General features: G+C 47.7%; 1 protein-coding gene across 4 annotated transcripts in view; it reads left to right on the forward strand.

Annotated features, from left to right (window-relative positions):
• The window catches only part of Wdr25 (WD repeat domain 25), a 133,032-nt gene extending 106,875 nt beyond the window's left edge, over positions 1-26,157 (forward strand). For all 4 annotated transcript variants that reach the window (XM_052738960.1, XM_052738963.1, XM_052738961.1 and 1 more), the window contains 3 exons: positions 22,029-22,199; positions 24,070-24,210; positions 24,953-26,157. In XM_052738960.1, coding sequence (XP_052594920.1) covers positions 22,029-22,199; positions 24,070-24,210; positions 24,953-25,174 — 534 coding nt within the window. In that variant the 3' untranslated portion in view covers positions 25,175-26,157. The remainder of the gene's footprint in view (positions 1-22,028; positions 22,200-24,069; positions 24,211-24,952) is intronic.
• Positions 26,158-27,490: the final 1,333 nt, after the last annotated feature.

Here is a 27,490-nt window from a genome sequence, read left to right on the forward strand (position 1 = left end):
GGTGCTGGGGATCCAGACGCCCAGAGCCACCCCGCCCTGATATCACACTCCGACATGTGCCCTACAGTTGTTCCGTAGTCTCTCCTGGGGTTTTCCTCCAGTCTTCTTTCTCTTTGCTCTTGTAAACTCTGGAGGTATCTGTTGAAATGTCCTCCGTCATCTGCAGTGTACTAACCAGCCCATCGGAGGAACCCTTCATTTCTGTTTTGGAGGTATCTGTTGAAATGTCCTCCGTCATCTGCAGTGTACTAACCAGCCCATCGGAGGAACCCTTCATTTCTGTTTTGGAGGTATCTGTTGAAATGTCCTCCGTCATCTGCAGTGTACTAACCAGCCCATCGGAGGAACCCTTCATTTCTGTTTTGGAGGTATCTGTTGAAATGTCCTCCGTCATCTGCAGTGTACTAACCAGCCCATCGGAGGAACCCTTCATTTCTGTTTTGGAGGTATCTGTTGAAATGTCCTCCGTCATCTGCAGTGTACTAACCAGCCCATCGGAGGAACCCTTCATTTCTGTTTTGGCGATCCTTTCTGGGATTCTCCCCTCCGCCTATAGTGCCCATACCACACACTTCTCTAGAGCCCGTAGCATGGAGCACATAGCTGTTTCTCATTACGGGTCAGTTCAGCATCCCTCTTGTCTCATTGCTGTGCTCTTCTGACCCTGTCTTGTCTTCTGTCATGAACCTTGTCATGCTTACCTGGCAGGCAGGTATGCTAGGTGAGCACATCTGAGGTCAGTATCTCAAGATGGTGGAAGTTGTTTGTGTGGGGGAGGTATTGCTCTTTAGTCCTGGCCAGGCCAGGCCCCTAGTGAGCTGTGCCTCTACTGAACCTCATGTGTTTCTCAGTGCCTATGCCCCCAGTGCCCAGTCCCTTGAGATCGGACAGGCCAGAATGGACTGGCTTGGGTATTTTCTTCCCCAAATAGAAGGCAGCGTGGCAGGAACTGTGTGTTCTCCTGCCACAGGGAGGACTTGAGCCAGCTGGGGTTGACCATGTCCTTTCTGCACATCAGGTTGGCTGTGAAAAGCCATAGTGTCTCCGGCTGTGCTAAATGTACTCCTGAAGGCAGGCCTCCTTAACAACAGAATGCTCAGAACATTTCAATGTGCATTTATTCCAAAGGCTTGGGACCAGAAGTAGTTTTGGATTTCTGATTCTTTTAGATTTTAGAATATTTACATATGCATGATGATAGAACTTGGGGACAGGACTGAAGGCTAAACATAAAATTCATTTATGTTTCATTTATACCTTGTGTACAATGGCTTGAAGTTCATTTAATACACTATTTTTAGTGTGCTCTCAGTGCATTATGTGTGGCCAGGTATGGAACCTCAACTGTGGCATCTCATTGACACTCAAAGGTTTGACTTTGAAGTGCTTTCCAGAGTTTGGGGTTGGGGACCCTGGAACATCTGAGCAGGGGTGGGGCTCCTTCTGGTCTTCATTGTGACCTGGAAGAGCTCCTGGAGGTAATACAGAACATTGATGTCGCTTGGTCTCTTGGAGGTCACAGAGAAGGCTATTCAGAGCATGCATTTCTTCATGTGTGAGTTCAGAAAACAATCTCATCTCATGGAAGCTGTGACAGGCACATGCAAAAGCGTGTTCACAGTGCCCCTCAATGCTCATGGTGTCTTTCGTTGTGGTACCTCCTCTTGATTTCTGACTATGGCGTTCATGTCATCCCCTCAATGAAGTATCGATTTTCTTCATTGCTTTTCTTTTTCCAACCTCATTGATTTCTGCTCTACGTTTCGTTTTCTTTATCTTGCTTTGTTTTCACCTGCTTTTTTTCTAGTAATCAAGCAAGTTGGGTCATTAGAGTTTTTTTTTTTTTTTAATGGAAACAGCTAAATGCTACCCAGGTTCCTTTTCTGCCTGCTACAAATAAAATATACTGTTTTAATTCAATTTAAAAGTTTTCTAATTTTATTCTGACGTCCTCTTTGACATATGGGTTTAGAATTCTATTATTTAATTTCCAAACATGAAGAGATTCTCCAGATATCTTTCTGCTCTTAACTCCTAACCTAATTCTGTTGTGGTTGGAAACACAGGTTGTGTGGCTCTCTGTTCGTCAGGGCTGTTCTCACCCAGAGTGACATACCCACTGACTGGCTGGCACATGCTCGGAAGTCATGCCCGCCTTTGTGGGCAGACAGACTGGCAGCCATTCTGCACTTGCTCTTTCCGTTATTGGGAGAAGAGCATGGATGTGAGCCTTGAGGCCTCCAGCTGTAGCTGTGGGTTTGTCTCTCTTTTTGGCTCTGTCTTCTTCTGCTTCTAGTCTTGGAAGCTGCCACTCCAGCGCCACTGAGGTCCTGCTGTTAGGTCAAAGCTTCTAGAGAAAGTAAGAAAAAGGAAAGAAGGAAGCAAGAGAAAGGGACAGAGGAAGAGAGAGGAGAGATGGAGAAAGGAGGAAGGTAGAAGGAGGGAGGAGGGAGGAGGGAGGAGGGAGGAAGTGAGGAGGGACAAAGGAGGAGGGAGGAAGGAGAGGAGGAAGGGGGAAGGGAGGGAGGGAGGGAGGCCGGCCTCTGTGTTCCCCCTCCTCCCCACTCCCACCTGCTCTCCTTCCTCAGCTAGTGCCTGTGTTTTATCTAGAACTCAGGCTGTCGTTGACTTGTCCCCATCAGCTCTGGGTCTGTTCTTAGCTCATTTCTTCCACTTGGCCTCCGTTGGTTAGAGGCCAGCTATCTTCTGGGTCCCCATGAATGTCTCTTTTCCACAGCCCCTCACCCCCACCAAATCACTGGCTGTTCCTTCCACAGCCTGGGCTGTAGCTGTCCTGGGGCTTGCTGCCCATCACTAGACTAGAATCGCTAGGAACCTTGCTTATGTGCTGGCTTGGCGCTTGGAACTCTGCAGATTCTGACTTTAGGAGACTTCCGTGGTTCAGAGCTCTGTTCTGTACCAGTGGATGCTTGTGTGGCTTCACATGTGGGTGTTCCTGTGTCTGTCAGCAGACACGCTGTCTGGCACAGCCTCTCCTCACCCACAGAGAGCCGATGGCCACTTCTCAGCGGGTCCCACGGGAAGGCTGAGCTGTGCTGGCTGTGCTAAGAGGAAGTGGCATGTCCAGGCTGTAGTCACGTAGTGCCTGTGCTCCATACACATTCAGTGAGAAAATGAGGGCTGGGCCTCGGCATGCTCCTCCATCAAGCACACTGCTTGGCTCTTAACCAGAACATTGAAGTTTTTTTTTTTTTCTTAAATAAGGTAGTATCTGCTTTACCTCATCTACTTTGAGCTCCTGCTGTGTGCCTGGCCTCTCCCTGGTTCACAAGGCTCAAAGAGGCTATAGGAAATGCCTCTGGCTGTGGTAGCATCGTCCATGCAGATGCTGGCCCAGACCAGAAACCTCTGCGGCAGCTTTAGGGTTACAGTCTCCTACCCCACCCAAGTCCTCATGTTTTCTTCCTTCAGGACAGTGTAAGGCCATGCAGGTTGTCCACTGCACACAGACGCCTGGCCAAAGGACGGCCAGGGTTCCAGTCTCCAAGCAATGCCCATGTGGACTATATATATATAATATATGATATATATATATATATCATATATTATATAAAACGTTGGTTTCCTTATGACATTTTACACATGTATAGAATGAACTTTGATCATAGTTGCTCCATTATCCTCTCTTGTCTCCTCTTCTCCTCCAGAAGATGCCATATGGGCCGGCAGTAGCTCTGTCTCTTTCCCTGCTGTCCCTTTCTTGGTAGAAGAGGGACCGTGAGCTGTAGAGAGGGTGTGGTGAGGTCCCCTGTCACTTAAAGTGACTTAGAATGGAGAGGCAATAGAGACCCATGTGTGGCCCAGGATCAGGACAGACAGATGTGACTGGGGAATTATGACCTCTAGGTCACATTATAACCCAAGTGGTGTGAATAGGAAGATGCCCACCAATGCTCAGCTTAGCCAGCTGGCACCCTCCACCAATGGCTGGCACCCTCCACTGCAGCTCTTTGGGCACATGCATTTGCATTTTAATGTGATTTTCCCCAGCTTAATATCACATCATTAGCATTTCCCATATTGTTAAAAGACTTTTGGACGCTATAATTTTTAACAATTATCCAGTATGCCATGATGTATTTAACCAGTCCTTTGTTGTGGGTATTTGTAATATTTCTGTGTTTTCTTTATTATAACACTGAGGCGAGTGTCTGACTTCCTAGGTGGGGTGCTGGTCAGATGCATGCATGCTTATTAAGTCTGTGTAGCCCACCTCCTTCCAGAGGGCAGCTGCCTGCCTGGGCCCCAATCTTATTCATCACTTTGCTTGTTTGGGGTACTGTGAGGCTTTTGTAGGCCCAGTTCTGTCTGGAGAGGAGCTGGTACACAGAGAAGGGATAGGTAGGGTTACCAAAGAGGAATCTGGGGCCAGGGTCCCGGGAGGAAGTAGGCAGAAACTAAGCTAGGCCAGGGGAGGCTGCCTTCCTTCCCTGGGGTGTCCTGCATCTGGAGCAGGTCCAGGATGTAAAGCTCCTCCTGCTCTCTACTCATTAGTCCCACAGAATCCTTGGAATTCAGACAGCATGTCAGACAAACACAGAAGTCAGATCTTGGTGTCAGGTCCAATGTATGGAACAATAATTAGCATTGGATGGGGAGATAGAGGGAGCCCTATGATAGGGGACTTGCTCCCTGTGTGGCTAGTATTGGGAAATGGGTCTTATAGCCTGCCTGCTTTTGTCTGGGGGCTGCTGTGGTCTCAGTTGCACCCAGCAAGCACTAATTGAGCAGCTACTATTGTGGAGTATAGCATGACAGGGTCAGGCACAAGTGTCTGGCTACAGATTTGTCATGACTGTAGCAAGGCCTCCAGCTGGCTGTGTGGTCCTGGGCAGGATACATACCCTCTCTGAATCAGAGTCCTCATCTGCACAGTGAGGGTGCTAACCTTGACTTTCTAGAATGCCCATGGGGATTGTGGATAATAGGTATGGCACACAGCAGGTGTTGGTTGCTCAAATGGTCGCAGCAGACCCAGCCCTCTGTGAGCTCACAGTAGTCGAGCTGTCTTCAGTTTGCTAACAGCAGGGTGGATCTGTTCTGGTAGCTGGGTGCACCCTGACCAAAATGCCAAGTATCTGTGCCATTGGCAAAAGATGATCACCCGGGGCAATGGCACGGCCAATGCAGGGAATCACAGGCTCCGGCAAACGTTCTCCTGCACCTTTGATTAATTTTTAAAAGGCAAAAGTAAATTAATTATTGCCAAGTAAGCGTGGGCACTCAGACTGCATGGAAAAGCCAAAGTGCAGTCTTCTATGTCAGCCATGGAGGGTGTAGCCCAGGGTGGCCCAGGAGCTATGTGTCAGCCATGGAGGGTGGAGCCCAGGGTGGCCCAGGAGCTGTGTATCAGCCATGGAAGGTGTAGTCCAGGGTGGCCCAGGAGCTGTGTGTCAGCCATGGAAGGTGTAGTCCAGGGTGGCCCAGGAGCTGTGTGTCAACCATGGAGGGTGTAGTTCAGGGTGGCCCAAGAGCTGTCACTCCACACGGAAGTCTGACCAGTGACACCCTCACTTTAGAGAAGGTGGGTGGCCCACAGGGGTGGCCATGGTCAGCGTGGGGCCAGGCTTTTCTTTGCATCTGCCTCACACTCCTTCTAATTCCAGGGCCTCAGGACCTGCTCTCAGGGCAGCTCCTTGGGCTACCCTATGAGGCTCACACCAGGAAGACCATGTGTGAGCCTGGCCTGGCCTTTGTTCTCCTTCCCACACTGAGTGGACAGTGCTGGAGGCCAGTGTCACCATGTCCCCTGGGTTAAGGGGCTGAAAGTCCTTGCCCACTGACTTTTTCAGTCCCCCATTCTCCTTTCTCCCATCATCAGGAAGAAGCTGAGCCCCAGGGTGTGGCCTGTGGGGACCAGAACCCCAGTGCTCATCTGGAAGGCTCAGCTGAGACCTTCACAGTGTCTGCAGTCAGCTCCTTCCTCAGAACTGTAGGGACTCGCGCAGGCCACGCTTCACTGCCAACTGCACTTCTGCCAGAACCCTGTCAGTTCCGTTCCTCCTCATGGGAGTCTGCAAACAAGGGAAGGCCGAGTGGCTATAAAATGGAGGAAGATGGAGGTTCATCTCCACCAGGCCCCGATGTCACCATTGAGGAGCAAACTGGTTCCATTGTGTGGTTTGTGGTGATCACACAATGGAGATGACAGATCTCAAAGGGATGAGCTAGTGATTTCATATAGGCACGTTTGGGTTTTAAAGTGTGCATAGGAGTTTTCCAGGTTTCAAGACACATTAGGGTATTTTAGGCCCAACGGTAGTGTCGGGCAAGGATATGTATGTAAGAGAATGCATGGTAAAGGGTTGTGTAGTTAGAGACCACATTGCTTCCGTGTGTGTGCATGTGCATACTTGCATGTGTGCAAGTGCTCGTGTGTGTGTGTGTGTGTGTGTGTGTGTGTGTGTGTGTGTGTGTGTGTGTGTGTGTGTGTGTGTACGTGCTCATTCAGAGGAAGGTTAGGAAAGAAAGTCAGGCCAGTGTTTTGAGTTGGGCAGGGCAGGGCCTCCACCCCAGCTATTTGTGGATTGTGACCGAGAGCCAAACACTCTAAAGGGAGCCTTTGGATTTGGGGACTTCCTCACATATCCTAGACTGCTCTCAGCTTGTCCCTGAGGAGCCAGGCAGCTCATCAGTCACACCTAGGTGTGAAGGGGAAGGTGCCCTCCCAGCATATGGTTATTAAAGTGCGCCATCTTTAAGCCTCATTAGGGAGTGTTAAATGCTAATGAATTTAGAGAGGGGTGTCTTGGGGCCTCTGTTTCCTTGGAAACATTTGAGAGCAGGTGCTTTATAATGAGCTGTACCTATTTTAAAAGTGAGCGGTGAGGGCTCTTTGATAGGCCGGCTCTCAGATGCTGATGGGCAAGTGTGCACAGAGCAGCGAGGCCAGTGGAGATGCGCTGCGCTCTCTGGAATAGCATCTCTCTGGTGGTTTCTATAGAAACGACCAGCACCTAGGTAGGAGAACAGCCAAGCTCCAGGTTTGCTTACACAACACTGGGCACACCCAACCTCCGAAGACTGTGGATCCTGTGGGACGGGGGGACAGACGCGCCTTGCCACAGCTGTAACATGCAATGTTAATTGTCTTTTCTCCACCTACTGCCTGATTTCAGCTGTCCCCACCCTGCCTATTATTCAGGCCCAGCTGATGAGAAGTAGAATGAACATTTGTGGAGCTAATTCCTCCCCACAGAGCACTTTAAAGAAACTTTTCATTACTGAAAAATTTAAATATCCACCAAAGTAGAGGAGTTACTTAATGACCCTGCACGGCCATCACTCCTCTCAGTGGTGATGAGCTGGTGACCAGCCTCGTCTGTTCTAATCCCACCCACTCCCCAGGAGCCTCCACTCCTCTCCCCTCCCACTGTGTTGTTTAGAAGCAAGTCTCAGACATCCATTTCATTGGCAAATACTTTTTTTTTTAAGATAAGGACTTCAAAATTATTATAATACCATTATCCCTTCTAAGACTTCAGCAGTAATTCCTTAATACCATCAAATATCCAGTCTGTGCTCAGATTTCCCTGTAGCCTCATAATTTGCCTTAAGTAGTTGCCCTGTTCAAGTCGGGGCCTAAACATTTGGTTGATAAGTCTCTCCAGTCTTGTTTAATCTGCAGGTTTTCCTTGTAACGTATTTATTGGGTAATAAACTGGTTGCTTGTCCTTTATTTCCCTGAGTTTTGTCCCTGTGGTATCTATCACTCACATATGCCTGTGGTCTCTGCGTGTCTCATGAGCTCCTGGCCCTGGCACACGCACACAGGTCACTGGGGGAGATGTGTTATACAGTTCTTCTGCTCCTGCCATCCATCCACACATGATACAAGGATCTCCCCAGCCAGAGCTTTTCTGAATTATCCATGCTCAGCCATCGCCCAGATTATCCAGTGGAAATCTCCAAAATCAACAGTCCATGAATTGGAAGTTGTTGACCATTTGCACCCTGCCACGCTGCCACAGTATCCACACTGTGTATACCATCTGCCTGCCAGTCACCCTGCTGCTGTCTCGGTTTTCAGACAGTCTTTTGTGGCACCCCAGTGGTTGTGTTCACATCACCATTGTTTACTTAATAATGACCCCCAAACCCAAGAGCAGTGATGTCAGCTGCTCCACGTGTGGAAGAGAAGATATGAGGTGCTTCCCTCAGGCAGGAGGGAAAGTCGTCAGAGGAAAGAAGAGTCATGGTGGAGCCTTGCTGAAAGCCCCACGTCTGAGTCAGTGTTCTATGGCTATGAAGAAACACTGTGACCACAGCAACTCTTATAAAGGAAAGCATTTAATTGGGTCTGGTTTACAGCTCAGAAGTTTAGTTCATTATCCTCATGGTGGGGAGCATGGCGACACACAGGCAGACATGGTGCTAGAGAAGGAGCCAAGATGTCTACATCCGGATCCACAGGCAGCAGGAAGAGAGAACCTCTGGGCCTGGCTTGAGTATTTGAAACTCCAAGGCCAGCCAACCCTCAGTGACACACTTCTAACAAGGCAACACTTCCTAATCCTTGCCAAGTAGTGCAACTCCCTCATGTCCAAGCATTCAAACGTATGAGCCACCATACCCCAGTACATGAATACATTTCAACACACACACACATGATCTACTTAGCTTTTATTATGGTATATTGTTATCATTGTCCCATTTAATTTTCAGTTATTGGTATTAATCTCCTTTTGTACCTAAATTATAAGTTAGATTTCATCCTATATACACAGTGGTTGGGATATGATTTGTCTCACAAGGGCTAATGTTCTGAGAATGGCCTTCTGTATGGTGAGATTGGGGATGGGTAGGGGGCAAGACATGAGGTCCTGGAGTGGAGTGGTTAGTATTGAGTCACTGTTCCAGACACAGGTCATGATGTAAGTTCTTATGAGAGTAAATTGCTTGCCATTTCTCTTGTTGTATTTTTTTTTTTGAGACAGGGTCTCTCTGTGTAGCCCTGGCTGTCCTGGAACTTGGTATGTAGACCAGGCTGGCCTTGAACTCAGAAGAGATCTGCCTGCCTCTGCCTCCCGAGTGCTGGGATTAAAGGCATGCACAGCCTGAATTTTTTAAAGTTTATGTTGGTATTGGATTTTTTCAGCTGACTCTACTGCATATGTTTTCCTATATTCTGTTAATGGGTTGTGTTATTAAAAACAGTAACCCTTAGATTTCTGGCATGAGTCCACCTCAGCTGTGATACACCTTCCTTCTTCTATGTGGTTGGGTTCAAGTTGGCAATAAATGGTTAAGGTTCTATATCTATGAGGATTATTAATCTCTATTTTATTTCTTGTCTAGTTTTAGTGTGAGATTAATATTGGACTCAGAAAAGTAAACTGAGACTCCTCTCGTATTTTCTAACTATTCATGTAGCATTGGCTCTAGTTCTGCCTTAGTCCTTGACAGAGCACACCAGCAGGACCTCTGGAGCTGGGTTTTCTATAGGAAGGTAATAATAATAATAATAATAATAATAATAATAATAATATGATGCCATAACAAAATACAATAATATAATAACATAATACCACACATAACAATATATAATCGTATAATACCACACATAGTGATATATAATACCACACAATAATATTATGTATAATAATGCAATACATAATATATATATATATATAACAATGTAAGATAATAAATAATAATGTGGAATTAGTGTAATAAAGGGCTCTTTGGGCATTCTGCCTCTCCCTTGATTATTTTTGGGCCCTTTGCTTTTCAAGGACATTTGGATGTCCTCTAAAATCATCGACTCTTGTCTTAATGTGTCCTCATCCTTCAGTGCCAAAGCAGCTCCTTCTTCTGAAAGTATCACCTCTGTTGCAGAACCTGCCTTCGGCATTTTTCATACTCAAGTTTGATGATGGCGAGTCTTCTTCAGTTGTGATGAACGTCTTTATTTGCCATGGCTCTTCCCATGTCCTTAGCTCCCTCTTCATACTGTAGTAGAGGCTTGGTCAACATATCATAAACAGGACATGCTTGGAGTATGAGGGATGTTTCATGAACTTTGACATATATGGACATACATACATACTTCCGTTTTTTCTTTTTCTTTCTTTTTCTTTTTTTGTTTTTTTGAGTCAAGTTTTCTCTGTGTAACAATCATGACTATCCTGGAACTCACTCTATAGATCAGGCTGGTCTTGAACTCGCAGAGATCCACCTGTCTCTGCCTCCCGAGTACTGGGATTAAAGGCGTGCGCCACCACTGCCTGGCCATATATGCATTTTTATGAGTATAACAAAAGGCCTTGCCCTGTAGCCCTAGCTGGCCTAGAATTCTCCGTGTAGACCAGATTGGCTTTGAACTTACAGCAATTCTGCCTCTGCCTCTCAAATGCTGGGATTACAGGCATGAACCACCACATTCAGCTACCTATATTATAGATATATAGAGTATGTATATATTTAATATGTATCTCTATAAAATCACACCACATCAAAATAATTAATATATCCATCACCTTCAGAAATTTTGTGTCCCTGTGTTCACTTCTAGAAGTTCTATTGTTTGGGGCTTTATATTAAAGTTGAATACATTTAGTATTAATTTTGCATGGTCAAGGTTGGACAGAGTTTTGAATGTCCAACTCTGGGTGTTCCATATTCCTGTATGTTATGCCTTTCTAACCTGTTTGACTTTACCAGTTGCACCTGTGTGGGTGTGTCTTTGTGCTCTGAGTTCCTTGTCTCTCTAAACTGAATTGTTTTTATACCCTTATAAGGAATCTTGGATCTATCCAGCACATGCTTTGTTCTTTTTCAGTTGTTTTAACTGTTCCGAGTTTATCACATTTACATTTTGATTTTACAATCACTTTGCCAAATTCTAACAAAATGAGACAAAGTTGACTTGCACTTTACTTTTGTGTCTGTAGGTGGGAGAGAAGTGAGCTCTGAATGTGCGTGAGGTTTCTCATCCAGGAGCACAGTCTTGGATACCTGTCAGGAATGGCTGTGGTGTCCCTGTTCCTGGCCAGGCTTATCCCTGAGTATTTACACTTTTGATGCTATCGTTGTAACTGAGAGCTATGAACTAGTTTTGTAACTAGCTTTTAAAATTTCAATTCATGATTGTTTATTGTTAGAGGAACAATAAGCCTTTGAATAGTCGCCTTGAATCTTGCAGTTCTATTACACTCCTTAGTTCTGGTGTGTTCTTTGGAGATGCTGGCGGGTTTTAAAAAATAGGTAATCATGTCACCTGTAAACAAAGTCAATTTTGGTTGTCCTTTTCCAGCTTAGATGTCATTCACATCTATTAATTGCCTATTTTTATCTGTTTATCTGTTTCCTTGCTTTGGGCCCTGCCTCAGTCATGGATAGCAGTGTTGTCTGGAAGCGGTGAGAGTGGACAACCTTGCCTGGCTCCTGATCCCAGAGGAGCATTCTTCTCCAATTTGCAGGTCACGTTGCCTGTGGCTGTCTTGTCAAGGAGCAGTTTAGTTTTAGGACTTTTCCTTTTTTTCTAATTTTCTAAGATTTTTTTTCAGTTGGAAGTTGTTGGATTTTATCAGATGCCTTTTGGCTTCGATGCAAGTGATTGTGTGATGTGTCGTTTTTGTTCGGTCCATGCGAGCTTTGTCAGTTGATTTTCAGACATTAGAACACCCTGTGGTCATGGCATGAGCCTCAAGTCATGTCTTCCCCTGCAACCATCGTGAGGGTGTGGATCTCAGGGTTCCTGCATCCATCGTGAGGGTGTGGATCTCAGGGTTCCTGCATCCATCGTGAGGGTGTGGATCTCAGGGTTCTCACATCATCCTGAGGGTATGGATCTCAGGGCTCCTGCATCCATCCTAAGGTTGTAGATCTCAGGGTTCCTGCATCCACTGTGAGGGTGTGGATCTCAGGGTTCCTGCATCCGTCCTGAGGCTGTGGATCTCAGGGTCCTGCATCCACTGTGAGGGTTTGGTGTTGGGGTGGGGGAGTGAGCTCAGGAGTGAGCTTCTCATCAGTTTTCTGAAGGAGTTGTTAAAATCAATATATTATTTCTTCTCTAAATATTTGGTAGAGTTAACCAGTGAAGTTAATTTTGCATGAAATTTTCTCTCAAAGGTTTGAAACTTTTAAGTAAAATGTATTTAATAAACCTGTGCTTAATCCAGTTCTATATTTCTCGTTGAGTTACTCTTGGTGTCATTTCTCTTTCAAGATGGCTACCCATTTCATCAAAGTTACCAATGTGGATATAATGTTTGTCTTGATGGCATTTTATATTTGAATAATCCCTAGTGGTGTTTTCCTGTCCTCCACATTTCTGGTGTTGGTAAGTCATTCCCACCCCATCAGTCCAGTTAAAGATTTACACATGTTGTCTTTTCAAAGCAGCACATTTTGATTCCACTTGCTTTTTGTATTTGTTTTGCCTTTTGAAGAAACAGGAATTTCTTTCCTATCCTGTTTAGCCCTTTCTTCCGCCTACTGTGGAATTTTCATTTTCTCTTCTGTTTCTGGTTCCTTTCTGTGGGAGTTGAGGTCATTGCTTGAGACTTTATTCTTTTACGCGATCCGCGCTGTCAATTCCCCTGTAGGCATCCCATCTCGGCTGAACAATGTTGATGCATTGTGTTTTTATTTTCATTCAGTTTGAAACGCTTTCTCATTTCCTTTTGATTTATTCTTGACCTGTGAATTATTTAAAAGTTTGTGTTTAGATTCCAAACACATGAGTTTTCCAAATGCCTTTGTTATTCATCTCTGACTTAATTCCACTGTGGGTACAGGATGTACATTGTATATTTTAGTCCTTTTAAATGGAGGCTTGTCTGATGTTCCAGCACACCCTGTTTCCTTCTGCCTGTGTGCTGTATATTCTACTGTGATTGGATATGGTAGATGTCTAATATCAATTATATCAGCTTGGTTGGCAGTATTGTACAGGTCTTCTAAATCGTTTTTGTTTCTCTGTCTTTTCTATAGGAACAGCTGTGGCTGTGATTTGAATGTTTATATTTTTCCAACATGCTTGTGCTAGAACATGAACCCTTAGGTGATTGTGATTGTGATGCTCACTTTTCTTGTTGCTGTGACTTGAGAAGACACTATGTAAGGAAGGGAGGCTTAGGCTTTCGTCTGCCTTAGAGTCCAAGTTGGGTAATCCCTCACGGTGGGGAACGTGTGGTGGCCCATCAGAGGCACCTGTGGTCAAAAGCAGAGAGCAAACAGGAAGTAGAACAGGCTATGGAATCGCAAGGCTCATCTCCCAGTGACCCACTTCCTCCAGCAAGGTTCCACCTCGTGAAGGTCTACAGCCTTCCCAGACAGCCCCACCCGCTGAGGTCCAAGTGTTCACACACAGCCCATGGGGGGACATCTCACATTCAGACAACAGTGATGTATTTAGAGATGGGTCCAGGCTTAGTGGGATGGCTCAGTGGGAAAGGCACTTGCCATACAAGTCTGGCGACCTGAGTTTGGTCCCTGGGACCAATGCGAAGATGGAAGTAGAGAACCAACTTCACCTGTTGTCCTCTGACCTCCACATGTGGGTGATGGCTCATGTGCCAGCACACACAATATAATTCATACTAATAAATTTAAAAGCAATTTAAAACTTTTAAACAAGAGATGAGTTCTCTAGGAGGTGATGTGTTAGGAGCTGGGTGCTTTTGGAGTCCTTCACAATTAGGTCATGAAGCTCTGTTCTTTCAAGAGGAGTTAACATCCTTATAAAAGGGCTGACGGGAGGGATATCAGGACCCTTCTGCCCATCCATGTCTCTGGCCTGTGAAGACGGTGTTTGTCCCCTCTGGTTCCCTCTGCCTGGTGAGATGTGGCAGGAAGGCACAGAACCTCACGAGACACCGGATCTGCTGGTGCCTTGACCTTGAGCTTTCCAAACTGCAGAACTGTGAGAACTAACGTTCTCATCCCACAGTTATCCCACTGAATCCCAGCAAGCTGGCTAACGCTGGTGACTAAGATCCAGATCTGATCTCTTTTCAGTTTTATTGGTCTCAAGCTCACTGCTTCTATTTGAAGGTCTATACCAGCTGCCTAAGGGCCAGGGCTCTTCTTTTCTACTATGAACAAAAGCTCCTAAAAAAGAAGCTCCAAGGCCCATTTTAGCACACCAGAGCTTCCTTCAGTGACGGTGGGGAGGTTGGAATGTTGCGGGTCCACAGCCTAATTACACCTTATCTTGGGTGATCTTTATTCTCCTGCATAGCCATTCCTTGCCACTCCTGTGTCAGACGTAGTGTCCTGTGACTGACAGATAGAAACCTTTTGGAATGTATTAACAAAGTTCTAGTTTCTATCAACCAAAAGCCCGAGAGTCATCAGACAACATCCAGTTCTTATATCTGGGATTCTCTGCTTTGTTGTTCTGTTTCTACAAAAACTTCGTGAAACTGCTTCCCATGGGAACGTGGAATCTGTGTTATGGATTTAAAATTTTTTACGGTTGTCCTTATTTGGTGTGAGTGTACCTGTGTGTACCACAGTGGAGGTCAAAGGCTGCCTTTGGAAGTCAGTTTTCTCCTCCCGCCTTGTAGGACCCAGAACTTCTGTTCAATTCATCAAGCTTGGTAGCAGGCACCATTACCTAGTGAACTGGGTCACCAACCCTGGGTTGCAGAGTTCTTAATGGCTGGCCTCTTCAGTCATGTGACCTCTTCTCTCTCTCTTTTTTCCCTTTCTCTCTCTCTCTCTCTCTCTCTCTCTCTCTCTCTCTCTCTCTCTCTCTCTCTCCCCCTCTTCTTAATTTTATGTGCATTGGTGTTTTTGCCCTGAGAAGTTTCAGGTCCCCTGAAACTGGAGTTACAGACAGTTGTGAGCTGCCATGTGGGTGCTGGGTGTTGAACCCAGGTCCTTTGGAAGAGCAGCCAGCACTCTTAACCTCCGAGCCACCTCCCCAGCCCATGACCTCTTTTCTTTAAGGCTCTTATCATATGTAGACTTTCAGCTTCATCACTCTGTGATACATCATTATTGTTTTTTGGTGGAGAAAGCTATTTTAAAAAATTTGACAGTGGAACCAGGAGAGTTGTCCATGTGGCCCCCTTCGCCTTGTCGGCGTGTGGTCATGGTTAGTTTTGTGCCTCTGTGATCAAAACCCACGGTGAGAAACAACTCAAGGGAGAGCAGGTTGATTTCGGCTCAGCTTCCCAAGTTCAGTCTGGCATGGCGGAGAGAGCAGGGCAAAGCTCACAGCAGTGCATTGGATGGTAGAGGCTCCTTATCATAGCAGGCTAGGAGCAGGGAGGCCGGAACCCGGGGCCAGACTTGAACCTCAAAGGCCCACCCCTGGTGACCCGTTCCTAAAGGTCCCATGGGCTCCTTAAGTAGCACCACTGGCAGGGAGATAAGCACTTAAACCATGAGCCTGTGGGAGACCTTGAGGTTCAAGCCCTAGGGGAAGCTACCCGATGATTTGTGTATTGTGAGGTTTTCACCCTCAGGTTAGTGGGCACGTGCATGGTCTGTCCCGTAGAAGCCTTTAGGGTTCTTGGCCTGTTCCTATCTGGTAGCTGATGCCATGGGCCTGTGTAGTTTCCCTACATGAAGAATGACCTGGTCATGGTTTGACTTACCTGTCAGGAAGATCCCCAGGTATAACTGGGCTCACCCCTGCCTGGCACACTGGCCATCTTTGCTCTGCACACTAAATCAGCCTTTAGGTGTGTGTTTGCTGCATAAGCTGACGCCTCCATATCTGCAAATGTCCCTCTTGTTCACAGTGCCTTTTCCCCGTATTAACTCAGCCACTCTGGCTTTCATTTGATTAACTGTAATATGGTGTGATTTTCAAACATTCACTTACAGTCTATCTGTTTCATTTTATTTAAAGTGGCTTTTCTGGTGATGATCCCATTGAGTCTTTTTTTATTTTTACTTATTTATTTTTGAAACAGAATCTGGCCTCAAACTCCTAGATCTGAGCAACCTTCCTTCCTCAGCCTCCTAAGCAGGTTGGGCTGGAGGTGACTGGTACTACATCTTGCTTTGCTGGGTCTTCCAAAAAAAAAAAAATTAAATCCAATTTGATAGTTTTTAGCTGGTGATTAAGTAATTAACATGCAAAGTGATTACTGATGCGGTTAAAATGGGCCCTACCATTTATTGTTTCCCATTTGTCTTGTTTTTCTCTCCTCCTCCTCTCCTGTCTTCTTTGGGTTAATATGAACATTTTATCTTGTGTGGTGTGCTGTACTTGCGTGAGTGTCCCTACGGCTCATACAAAGTGCCTTCCTCCCTCCCCCGTACCTTCAGGAAGTCCACTGACAAGACAGTTAAGGCTCAATGTGTTTTTACTTTGGAATGGTAATTTGATCGGTGGGTGGTGGGTGGGCTTGCTTAGGCCAATAGTGTCCACTGTGTGGTTTTTAACTTACTCTGTGTGCTTTGCTTCCCATGCTGATCTTTCGGTAGCTGCTCATTGGACTTCCCAGCCCACCTGCTGCTGTTTGCTTTTCTCTAGGGAGTTACCTTCTGAGTTTAATCCAGAGCTTTTTTTTTTTTTTTTTTTTTTTTTTACAATGTGTAGATGGTAGGCATGGGAGAAGGGACCCTTGTGGGCTTGGCTTGCTCCATCTCATGTTAGCATTGTTTTAGTCCTTTAAAATCCAGTGATTTTTTTTTTCGTGGCTCATGGCTGAGATGCTCCCACCCGCCATGCCCCGTGTAGATTTCCTCTGTGATGCCATGTCTGCCAACCGTACTGTCGGACATGTTGTTTGCGTTGTCCTCCTCCACCAAATGTGTGCTACAGAGTCAGATCAGTTCTTGACTAAACTCCTGGCCTGTCACCTGCTGCTCTGGCCAGACTTTCTGGGTTTAGGGGCCACAGTCTGTTCTCTGGTGGTGTTCACCTCTCTGCCCTCTCTGGGGACAGGGTGAGGCAATACTGTTTGTTTGGTTGGTTGGTTGGTTTTTTTGGACAGGGTTTCTCTGTGCAGCCTTGGCTGTCCTGGAACTAGCTCTGCATATCAGGTTGGTCTTGAACTCACAGATCCCCTGCCTCCAAGCCTAGCAGTATTTTTATTGTTAAGACAAAATATATCATCTATACTGACTTCAAATGTAAGGGTGCAGGCTTTTTCTTTTACTTCATCTTTATTTTAAACTTTTCTTATGAGAATTTTTTTACTTCCATTCACCTTGACATTTTTCTTTTTGGTATTAGCAGTAGATGGCTGAGAAGTGCTCTAACCTTGTAGGTTTTTTTTTTCTTTTTCTTTTTTTGGTTCACAATGTACATCCACTTAGGACCTACCGTCAGATTGCTGATTTTCCATTAATAATGTGTATTCAACTAAGGAGCCACCATTAAATTACCATGCTTTAAACTCTCTTAAAAGCAATCCTATTTGTGTGGTTAACCTACCAAATCAATACTTGGTTAATTTGATTTGCTTAATTATGCCTTCACATTTTAAAAATTGCTTTTTAAGTTAATTTTGTAGTATAATTTAATTTAATAAAATATGTCCATGAATCTAGAGAAAAGGTTGACAACCAGAGCATACAGGCCCCATCTGGCCTGTGACCTGTTTTTATATGGCCCCTGGTCTAAAAGTGGGTTTTATGCCTGTAATCAACTCTAATACACACACACACACACACACACACACACACACACACACACACAGCAAGTGACTATATATAGTTCATAAAACCTACACTATTTATCATCTGGCTCTTCAACAACAACAAAAAATCCACGATTCTTATTTGTTGGTAAAATCTGCAAAATAAAATCTTTCTTAAAAAGTTTTTTTTATTTTTTAAATTTGTGTGTGTGTGTGTGTATGTATGTATGTATGCATGTATGTATGTATGTATGTATGTATGTATGTATACCACATGTATACAGATGCCAAGGGAGGTCAGGTGAGGATGTTGGAGCCCCTGGAGCTGGAGTTACAGAAAGTTGTGAGCTGATGTAGGTGCTGAGAACTGCACCCAGGTCCTCAGGAAGAGCAGTAAGTGCTCTTAATCACTGAGCTAGTTCTCCAGCCCCCAGAGAAAGAATCAGATTCCACTGGTAACCCCACCTCCCCAATGCTGTCCCTCTCTCCCTCTACAGGTAAAGCATACTTACTTATTTTTATTTGAAGCTTAACTTTCCATTGTTTGTTTATCAAGCAGGACCTTAAATTTCAAATGCTGGCCTTAAACTTGGTGTGTAGCTAAGGATGACTTTGAACTTCAGATCCTCTTGTCTGGACCTCCCAAGTGCTGAAATTGCAAATGTGCTCTGCCATACCCGACTGTTCCTAATGACTTAAACACTAGCCTACATATCTGCCTGTCACCTGAGCACACTTTCTCTTCACCTTTGCTCTGAACATGGAGCCCTGGTGATGGCTTTAGCAAGACAGGCTCCCTGGTGTTGTGTCGAGCGCGGCAGTACCCAGTGTATGTGGGGCTATTTCTGGTTCTTCACTGTCTTTGACATCATGCTGACATCTTGGCGCTTTGCCAGCGCAGCTCTGTGACCAGTTCTTAGACGGGGTGGGGGTGTGGGTGGGTGGGCTGGGCTGTGGGCTGCTGTACACCAGCCCATCTGTAGTGTCGCTTGGCTCCTCCTCGCCGAGTTTGTGCATTTCTGCCAGCCGCTATAGCTGTCCAGCACCCTGACACCCCCTAACAGAAGCACTGTCAAACTCTGGGAGTTTGCTCATTTAATAGGCAAGGGATGACATTTAAGTTTGCTTAAATTGCTCTTGTTGTGAGCAAGGTCGAAGCCATTTCCCTGTTGATGAGCTGCGTCCTCTCGCCGTCTTCTGTGGAACTCAGGCTTTCTTGTCTTGTCGCAGAAGCTTCTGGTGCTGCAGATGGTGACCTTCGCATCTAATACAAGTTGCAAATGCCTCTCCCGCTTGGCTCTCCTTTACTCGTCTATTATTTATCTGCTCTTTTTCTGCCTGCGAGGGAGGTGTGTTAGTTACTCTCTCACTTGGTCAGCAGTACTGGCTTCCCTCTCACTGCTCCCGGCCCCGGAGCTGTAGCTGGGAAGTTCCCCAAAGCCTGGCCCACAGAGGAGTCCAGCCATGTGGTCTTCTCATATATATAGTTTCCTTTCTTTTCTCAATGTAAAAATTTTAGTTGCTTCTTTAATGTCTACAGACACTTTGATGATCATGTGACTGTCTCCTTTTACCCATGTTACCTTAAATCTTAGAGAGAAGCATTGCACACATGCTCTAGAGCTGGCATGTATACACTGTCACATTCTTACACTTGAAGAAGCCCATATGCCTGGTATCAGGGAAATGGAACAGTCTGGGAGCGGAGACCTGGGCCAGGGCCAGAACCTCACTGTAGCAGCTCCCACAATCTGAGAGAGCCAGGGGCCCAAGAGAGGCAGAGCTGCGCCTTTGTCAGCATTAACAGTACAGTGGAGTCCAGGCTGATTGGCCACAGGTGGTCTTCATTATCCATTTATGGCCCGAGCTGTCCTCTACTTTCCCCAAGGCCAGACTTCTCCAGTGGGCCTGCGTTGCCAGTGAAGGCTCTCTTCTTTGGCTCGAGTCCTGGGTTAGGGTGTGCCAGCTGCCAGAGTACTAATCAAGGTTGCCGTAAAACTCACCAGCCAGTTGCACAAATGGCGTGTCAGCTCTACAGAGCATGTCACAGCGGGAAGGAAAGTCTGTCATGTTTGGTGATGAGCACTCAAAAGGCCAGCCTCCTGCCCACAGCTGTGCTTCATTGGCAGGGTTTGTCCATCACACGGCATGTTTCCCATCCATTTGCTTTTATGATGCCCTAATGAATTGGGCTATTTCTAGCCATTCTGAGAAGATGTAGTCCTTTTGTTCTGGTAAAGTTTACTTGGGAGGTACAGCTGCAGGTAGTTCGGTCATGGGTAGCTGATAGCCCCTGGGTATGTCTTTCTGAGAGAAGGCACTTCTGGGATGTTGTCATGACTCAGCAAACACAGGAAGAGCCCCCAGGTGCCTTCATCATTTCCTGGCCTAGGCCTTGCATAACCCAAGGAAGCTGCAGAGTACATGATGTTAAGGCCATGTGTATCCCAAGGCACACATGGTGCCTACTAACTGCTCTTCTCTACGAACTGGAGGGCTCTGACATGTATTTGCTGGAGAGAAGTATACAAGCCAATTCCAGAGATATGTCCAGAGATGAGTGTTGGGCTAGACCCATTTCTCACTGTGCATTTAATCTCCTTCCTGGCTGACTCTTGATGGCCTGGCAGCCTGGCCTGTGGTTGATGGAGAGAGGTATAGAAGGAAGAGTAGATGTGTCCTAATATGGCCTCGGACATGCAAAATGATGCATGAGAAGGGCTTTAAGGGTGGTGGGGCTGAACTGCTTAGGACAGTGGTTTTCAACCTGTGGATTTCAACCCCTTTGGGGGTTGAACAATCCTTTCACAGGGGTCACCTAAGACCATTAGAAAACAGATATTTACATTACAATTCATAACAGTAGCAACATTACAATTATGAAGTAGCAACGAAAATAATTATATGATTGGAGGTCACCACAGCATGAGGAACTGTAAAAGGGTTACAGCATTAGGAAGCCTGAGAACCTCTGGCTTAGGGGATGAGCAGAGCCAGTGAAGAGACTCCCAGAGTCAAGGTGAGCCCTCTGTTTGCTCCAGACCCCTCTGCCCATCAGCAAACCACATCAGCTGCAGAGGCCAGCACCTCACTTGAACACTGGATGTTGTGTAAACTTGTGGAAGCAGACGTTGGGGACTGGGATATGTCCTGTCCTCTCCTGGGTCCTAGATGCTGCCTCAGCTTCTGACCTATCCAGGGTATATCTCAGCAGCAGTGTGGACCCTGCTTGGAGCTCTTCCCTGCTACCCTATGAAGCTGTGACTTTGAATCCTGGTGTTGGGGGATGGCATGCAAGAAAACAGGCAGCTCCTGTTGCCTGAGGAGTTGCTGCAAACATCCGCCTGCCTTCATGAGTCTGCAGGGCTGGCCTCTCCTCTTCAGGGCTTGGGGGAAGGCACCCTGATGCCACCTTAGTAGAAGGCTGTTTCTAAAGAGGCCAAGTCATTTGTTGCCCGTGTTTGTCCCTAGGAACTTACAGAGACAGGAACTGGCCAGCAGATAACCCAGTTGTGGGCTCCAGAGTAGCAACTGGGATGGGAGAGGCTTGGCAGCAGATGACCTGAGAACTGTGTGTCTGCTATAGCCACATGGTGGCACCCAGGGAGCTGATAACCCCCGTGGCCAGTCCCAGGGGGCAGCTGGAGTCCTGGCTGTGCTAGCCATCCAAATAGCACTGACTGTCTTCTCAGTGGTGCAGTTGGCATCATGCCATTCGAGAACTCATTCAGCATAGTTGCTCTGAGTCCTTGTGTTGGGCTCCAGAACATAAAGCATGTCTTTAAAAGTAAAATACATTCTGCCTGGCTGTGGTGCGCATGCCTTTAATCCCAGCACTCAGGAGGCAGAGGCAGGTGGATCTCTGAGTCTGAGGCCAGCCTGGGCTACAGAGCGAGATTCAGGAAATAAACAAAAAAGTAAAATACCTCCTGAGATCTGAGATTCTGATGTTATTTTTTCTCTCCAAGAATGCTTGCTCCCTGTGTGATCCTTATTCATCCAGAGACAGTAAATAGTCCAGGCTTTGTATCTGTGGCACCTTCAGGCCCTCTCAGAAGTATAACACCATTATCACTGGATGTCACTCTTCCCTTCAGTACCTAGGGCAAGTCGGGAACCCCGTCCCTAATGTGCTTTCATTGTATTCAGCTGCTGTGGAGGGACCCTGCCATCTCAGGAAACAACTGGATCTCACTGTACCCACCCATGCACTGACAGAGGTGGGATGGCATAACCAGAGGTCAGCTTGCCTCTGGGAGGCCATTTATTCCAAGAGCAATAGACATTGGCCAGCTGAGGTTGGAAAATCCTAGGAAACTGTGTGTGTGTGTGTGGCCTAGTACCTTTTTATTAACCCTGCCCATGCCTGGTACTTGGTAACTCTCCTTGGCTCTCCCTAGGTGGGCACCTGCCCCATACTCCCAGGACCACCATGGTGACTAGTGCCCATCCTTGCAGGTGGTGAGAGGCTACAAGGCAACCATCCAGCAGACCCTGGACATCCTCTTCCTCCAAGAAGGGTCTGAGTTCCTGAGCAGCACCGACGCATCCACTCGGGACTCTGCTGACCGAACCATTATTGCTTGGGATTTCCGGACCGCTGCCAAAATCTCCAACCAAATTTTCCATGTGAGAAGCCCTGTGTAGAGTTGTTCTTGGTGTCAGCCATGGGGGATACTCCTGTAGCCCTGGGTTGGGGCCCTGGACCCCTCTCTGTCTGGGGGAGGAGGAGATGAGCTATTTGGAATATGTAGGATAGGGGTAGGCATAGGTTAGGCCCAGAACTGCTGCACACAGTAGTGGCCTCTGTAGACTACCCTTTCTGGTTCAACCACCCATGGTGGCAATAATACTCACTTCATAGAGTACCAAGAACTACAGAAAGAAAATGCTTATAAAGATCTAACACAGCATCAGACACAGAGAGCCCTCCATAATGGCTTAACTATTGTTACCAACCCACCACCATCATCATCACTGACATCACGATCGCTGTGATCACCACCACCACCTTTACCACCAACATCACCATCACTGTGATCCCCATCATTATCACTTCTGCCACTACCACCACCGCTGTGGTCACTACCATTACCACATTGTCATGATCAGCGTCACCTTCTCTACCACCACCACCACCATTACCATCACTATTATCATTACCTCCACTGCCATCACCACCATCACCACCACCACCATCTCCACCATGTCAGTCAACATCACTGTAGTCCTCACCACCACCATCTCCACCACCATCACCAACACTATAGTCACCACCACCACCACCTCCATCACTGTCACCATCACTGTGATCACCGCCACCACCATCTCCACCACCATCACCATTACAGATCATTACCACCACCACCATCTCCACCATGTCAACATCACTGTAGTCCTCACCACCACCATTTCCACCACCATCACCATTACAGATCATTACCACCACCACCATCTCCACCATGTCACCATCACTGTGATCACCACCACCATCTCCACCACCATCACCATTACAGATCGTTACCACCACCACCATCTCCACCATGTCAACATCACTGTAGTCCTCACCACCACCATTTCCACCACCGTCATCTCCACCACCATCACCAACACTGTAGTCACCACCACCACCACCACCACCACCACCTGCATCTCCGTTGAGGTGATGGTCACAACCGTCACCATCTTTTGGTAATGTTAAGCTGTTCCTGATCTCTTGAGTGTCCTGCCCTGGTCTTAGTTGTGACCATGAGTGCATCTAGACCTTCTCCTCCCTGCCTTGTCCTTCTGCTCAGTGGGTTCTGAGTGGACCTGAGCGAGCCGACTTTCAGACTGCCTCAGAGAGCCTGGCAGAGACGAGGTGCAAGGCAGGTGAGTGTGCTGCTGGCCACCGTCTACCTCTACTCTGCTTCCACATGCTCAGGGACAAGTGAGTGCTTTGCTGAAATGCCTCACCAGGATGCTGGCTCATCACCTGCTATTCCAGTGGGCATCGTGACCCAGCTGCTCCCAGAGAGCTGTTGGCTCTGCTGGGATACTTTCAAGATGGTGGCTTAAGGACGGTCTTAGAGCTGGGTGTGGTAGCACATGCCTTTCATCTCAGCATTCAGGAGGCAGAGGCAGGCCAATCTTTTCGAGTTTGGGACCAGTCTGGTCTACATATTAAGTTCCAGGTCAGGCAGGGTTACAAAGTGAGACCCTGTCTCAAGTATATATATAAAAATGAGGACCTCCTTCAGCACCCTGCGGAAGGGACACAGTATGTTGACACTGGGTTAACACACTGAGCTCCACCTCAGAGCAGAGCAGCAGAATAGGACAGTTGCATTGTTAGGTAGGAACTTGTTAGAACAACAGCAACCCATACAGACCCCCCAAGCCAAGGCCCAGGAGAAGGGGACAAAACCCCCAGGAGCAGAGTGCAGCCTGGGTGGCGATCTGTGGGAGGCAGAAACTCCACCGTGGCAGCCTTTATCCCTCTGTGGTCCTGCTTTCTCAGGAGAGGTACACCTGTCCCAGCCTTGCCTTGCATCCGAGGGAGCCTGTGTTCCTGGCACAAACCAATGGCAACTACCTGGCTCTCTTCTCCTCTGTGTGGCCCTATCGGATGAGCAGACGGCGACGCTATGAAGGACACAAGGTACCCCCATCTTTGTTACTTAGGTCAGATGCTCACCATTGGTCCCCAAGCTTCCACCCATGCGTCACCAGGACTCCAGGGCACATGGACCCTCTGGGCACTCTGCTGCTTAAGTGGGTGACTGCTGACTGTGTATGTGAGGGTCCATTCAGGGTCCAGGCCACATGCCCAGCCACAGGCAGGAGAGCATGTCAGTTCCCATGTCATGGGGTGGGAACAGGAGCAGGGTAGGACAGACTTGGGAGTCATTTCTCTTTGTACCCCTTTCCTGCCTGAGGCCCACTTTGCTGGGCTGGAAGAGGCTGGAGACTCACTGACTACTTGGTGCCAAACCTCAGCTCTGCAGAAGCTACTGCATCTGGGTTCCATTACCAGGACATTGTGGTTAGATGCTGTCATCTATGAAGTTTACACTCTAGTGCTGTGCAATTGGGCTACAATAAAATAAAATAAAATAAAACACATACTGTTTTAAGTAAGTTTACATTTGTGTTGGGCATTCACGTCCTGGAGACCAGCAGCCATGGACCATAGGTTTGATGTGACTGTTGGGGCTAGTGGCCTTGGGATACCAGGCCACCCCACCATCCTGTAGCCTCACAGTTGTAGCTCATCCTTTGGCCTTGGAGTCACTAGGTGTAAAGCCAACCCCATGCTTGGCTGCTTCTTGGCCTCAGCTCATTCTTTGTAGTGTGGGGTCCTAGCTACCGCCTCACCAGTTGCCGGCTGTCTTTCTCCACAGGTGGAAGGCTATGCTGTGGGCTGTGAGTGCTCCCCATGTGGTGACCTGCTGGTGACAGGCAGCGCTGATGGCCGGGTTCTGATGTTCAGCTTCCGCACTGCCAGCCGGGCCTGCACACTACAAGGGCATGCTCAGGCCTGCCTTGGCACCACCTACCACCCCGTGCTGCCTTCGGTCCTTGGCACCTGCTCCTGGGGAGGAGACATCAAGATCTGGCACTAACTGGCAACTGCGACCCTGCCCCTGGGTGGCTGACACTGAAGTTGACTGGAGGTTAGGCCAGTGTGGGGGGGCTGCCCGGCTGCCTGCTGAGCCTCAGTGACTTGTCTGTAAAATGGGGCTGAGAAGCTGTCTCAGGGTGTAAGGACTGCATTAGTAAAGGCTTTTGCCAAATGCCTGGTGATGCTCAATCAGTAAGTGTGTGTTCTATAGTTTTTCTTAATGTGATTTTGGAAATGAACACATATCAGCAGCCCCTGTTACCTTCATCCTGCAGGTAGGGGGGCTTGAGGTGGGATTGTCACCTGCTGGTCCTGAGAGTGTTATCCTTGGGACATTGGGGCTCTGGGTCTTCGATCTGCCCAGGAACTCTGTGCAGGAACTCCACAGGGCCCTGCCACTCACCTGCTCCCTACTAGACACCAAAACCATGCGTCTGCTTCTCCCTGGTCACCTCTCTGGTCCTCTACCCCCGCTGCTTGACCACGGCCAGGTGGGAATCTGTGCTGGCCACAGCTATGTGTCTATCCTGGAAGGGGTGATGAGGAGAAGCAGGGTCCCAAAAGCACCTTCAGGAACTGACTGGGCTGGGTTGGGAAGTGTGGTGGTTTGAATAAAAAAATATGGCTCCCGAAGGCTTGTATATTTGAATGTTTAGTCACCAGAGAGTGAAACTGTTTGAAAGGATTAGGAAGATTCAGAGGTGTGGCCTTGTGGAGGAAGTGTGTCACTGGGGATGGACTTTGAGGTTTCAAAAGCCCATGTTAGGCCCAGTCTCTCCCCCCTACTCTGTCTCTGTCTCTGTCTCTCTGTCTCTGTGTCTCTGTCTCTCTCTGTCTCCCTCTCTGCCTTCAGATCAGGATGTAGAACTCTCCGCTACTGCTCCAGCACCATATCTGCCTACATGCTGCCGTGCTCCCCACCATGATGTTAATAACCTCTGAAACTGTAAGCCAAGCCCCAATTAAATGCTTTCTTTCATAAGAGTTGCCTTGGTCATGGTGTCTCTACACAGCAATAGAACAATGACTAAGACAGGAAGCCTAGTTCCTTAGGGACCTGGGCGGGCCCATGAGTCTCAAACACTACCAGAATTGTAACTGAGAGATTGCCTGATGGCCCAGGGACTCACTTATAGGTTGGGGTGAGGGACAGTGAGGGGAGGAGGGGAGGAGGCCTGGGACTTGGCAGAGTGGTATATGATTTCACACCTTACCCCATTCTACAGTCTAGTCCCAGGCAAGACCTGCCTCCTTTCCTCTGCCCCAGTTCCTCACCTGGGAGGCCAGAAATCAAGAGAGCAGCCTGCGGATGTGTTGGGGAGCTGGAAGAGTGTTGGCTATAGTGAACCCAAGTCTGAGGCCAAAGGTGGCTCGGGGATGCCATGTAAGGACGTTTATTTTAGTGTCCAAGGCACTGAGGGGCCATTCCCACCAGGGTAAAGCAGGTCAGGGCCCTAGGCTGAGACTTGTCCCCAATGTCCTTGCTGCCACAATAGGTCAGCTCAGTTTCCCTCTCCCCAGGCTGCCTCCTCTGTGCTTGGGTGCCCCTGGGCCCTTGTACCCACTATCCTGGCCCTAGGCTACTGTCCTTCCCCCATAAGCATTCCTCATTCAGGGAGCTACAGGGAAGCAACAGAGCCTCCTCCTCTCAAGCGCTGGCTTCCACTCTGTGCCATCCTGTGTGACTGACACTCAGGTATGGAGTAAGCTCCCTGGGCAGAGCTCTGTGTCCTGCTGTGCCCCTGGCACATAAGCATGCAATGAATAACTGCTGTGTAGCCTGTCGGGACCAGATTCAAACTCCACCTCTGTGTTACCTTCGCTACTGTGTGGCCTCAAGCAAGCTGTGTACTCACTCATTGTCTCAGTTTCACCCCCAGAAGAGCATCATGGGGCCTGCGAGCAGTGGGTGCTCAGGATGCTTGGATCTGTGGCTGCCTGTGGAGCTGAGCCTGTTCAGGTGGATCCTGGGGCCAGGTCCCATTCTAAGGTCATGAGTGGCAGGCCAAGGGCTGCTGTCCCTCCTGCTTTCGGGGTCTTAGCAAGGTCCAGACTTAGTCCTGGCAGAGGATGCTGGCAGGAGGCTGCTTCCTTCCTTCCTTCCCACTTGACAAACTCTTGGGAGCTTTAGCTCAGCTGGCTTCTGTCTCAAGCCCTGATAGACTAGGACTCCTTGCCCAAGCAGATGGGGAGCTGTGATCAGTATCTCCCAGCATGAGCCAGAGGACTGAGGTGCTCCCTGAAGAACTCAGGGCCCCTGATGGTGTCTTCGTGAGTATCTCCCCAGTCGCAGGCCTGAATTAACTGGAACGCGGTA

The sequence above is a fragment of the Peromyscus californicus genome, unplaced genomic scaffold, assembly GCF_007827085.1.
Source record: "Peromyscus californicus insignis strain IS unplaced genomic scaffold, ASM782708v3 Scaffold_15__1_contigs__length_86483966, whole genome shotgun sequence".
NCBI classification, from domain to species: domain Eukaryota; kingdom Metazoa; phylum Chordata; class Mammalia; order Rodentia; family Cricetidae; genus Peromyscus; species Peromyscus californicus.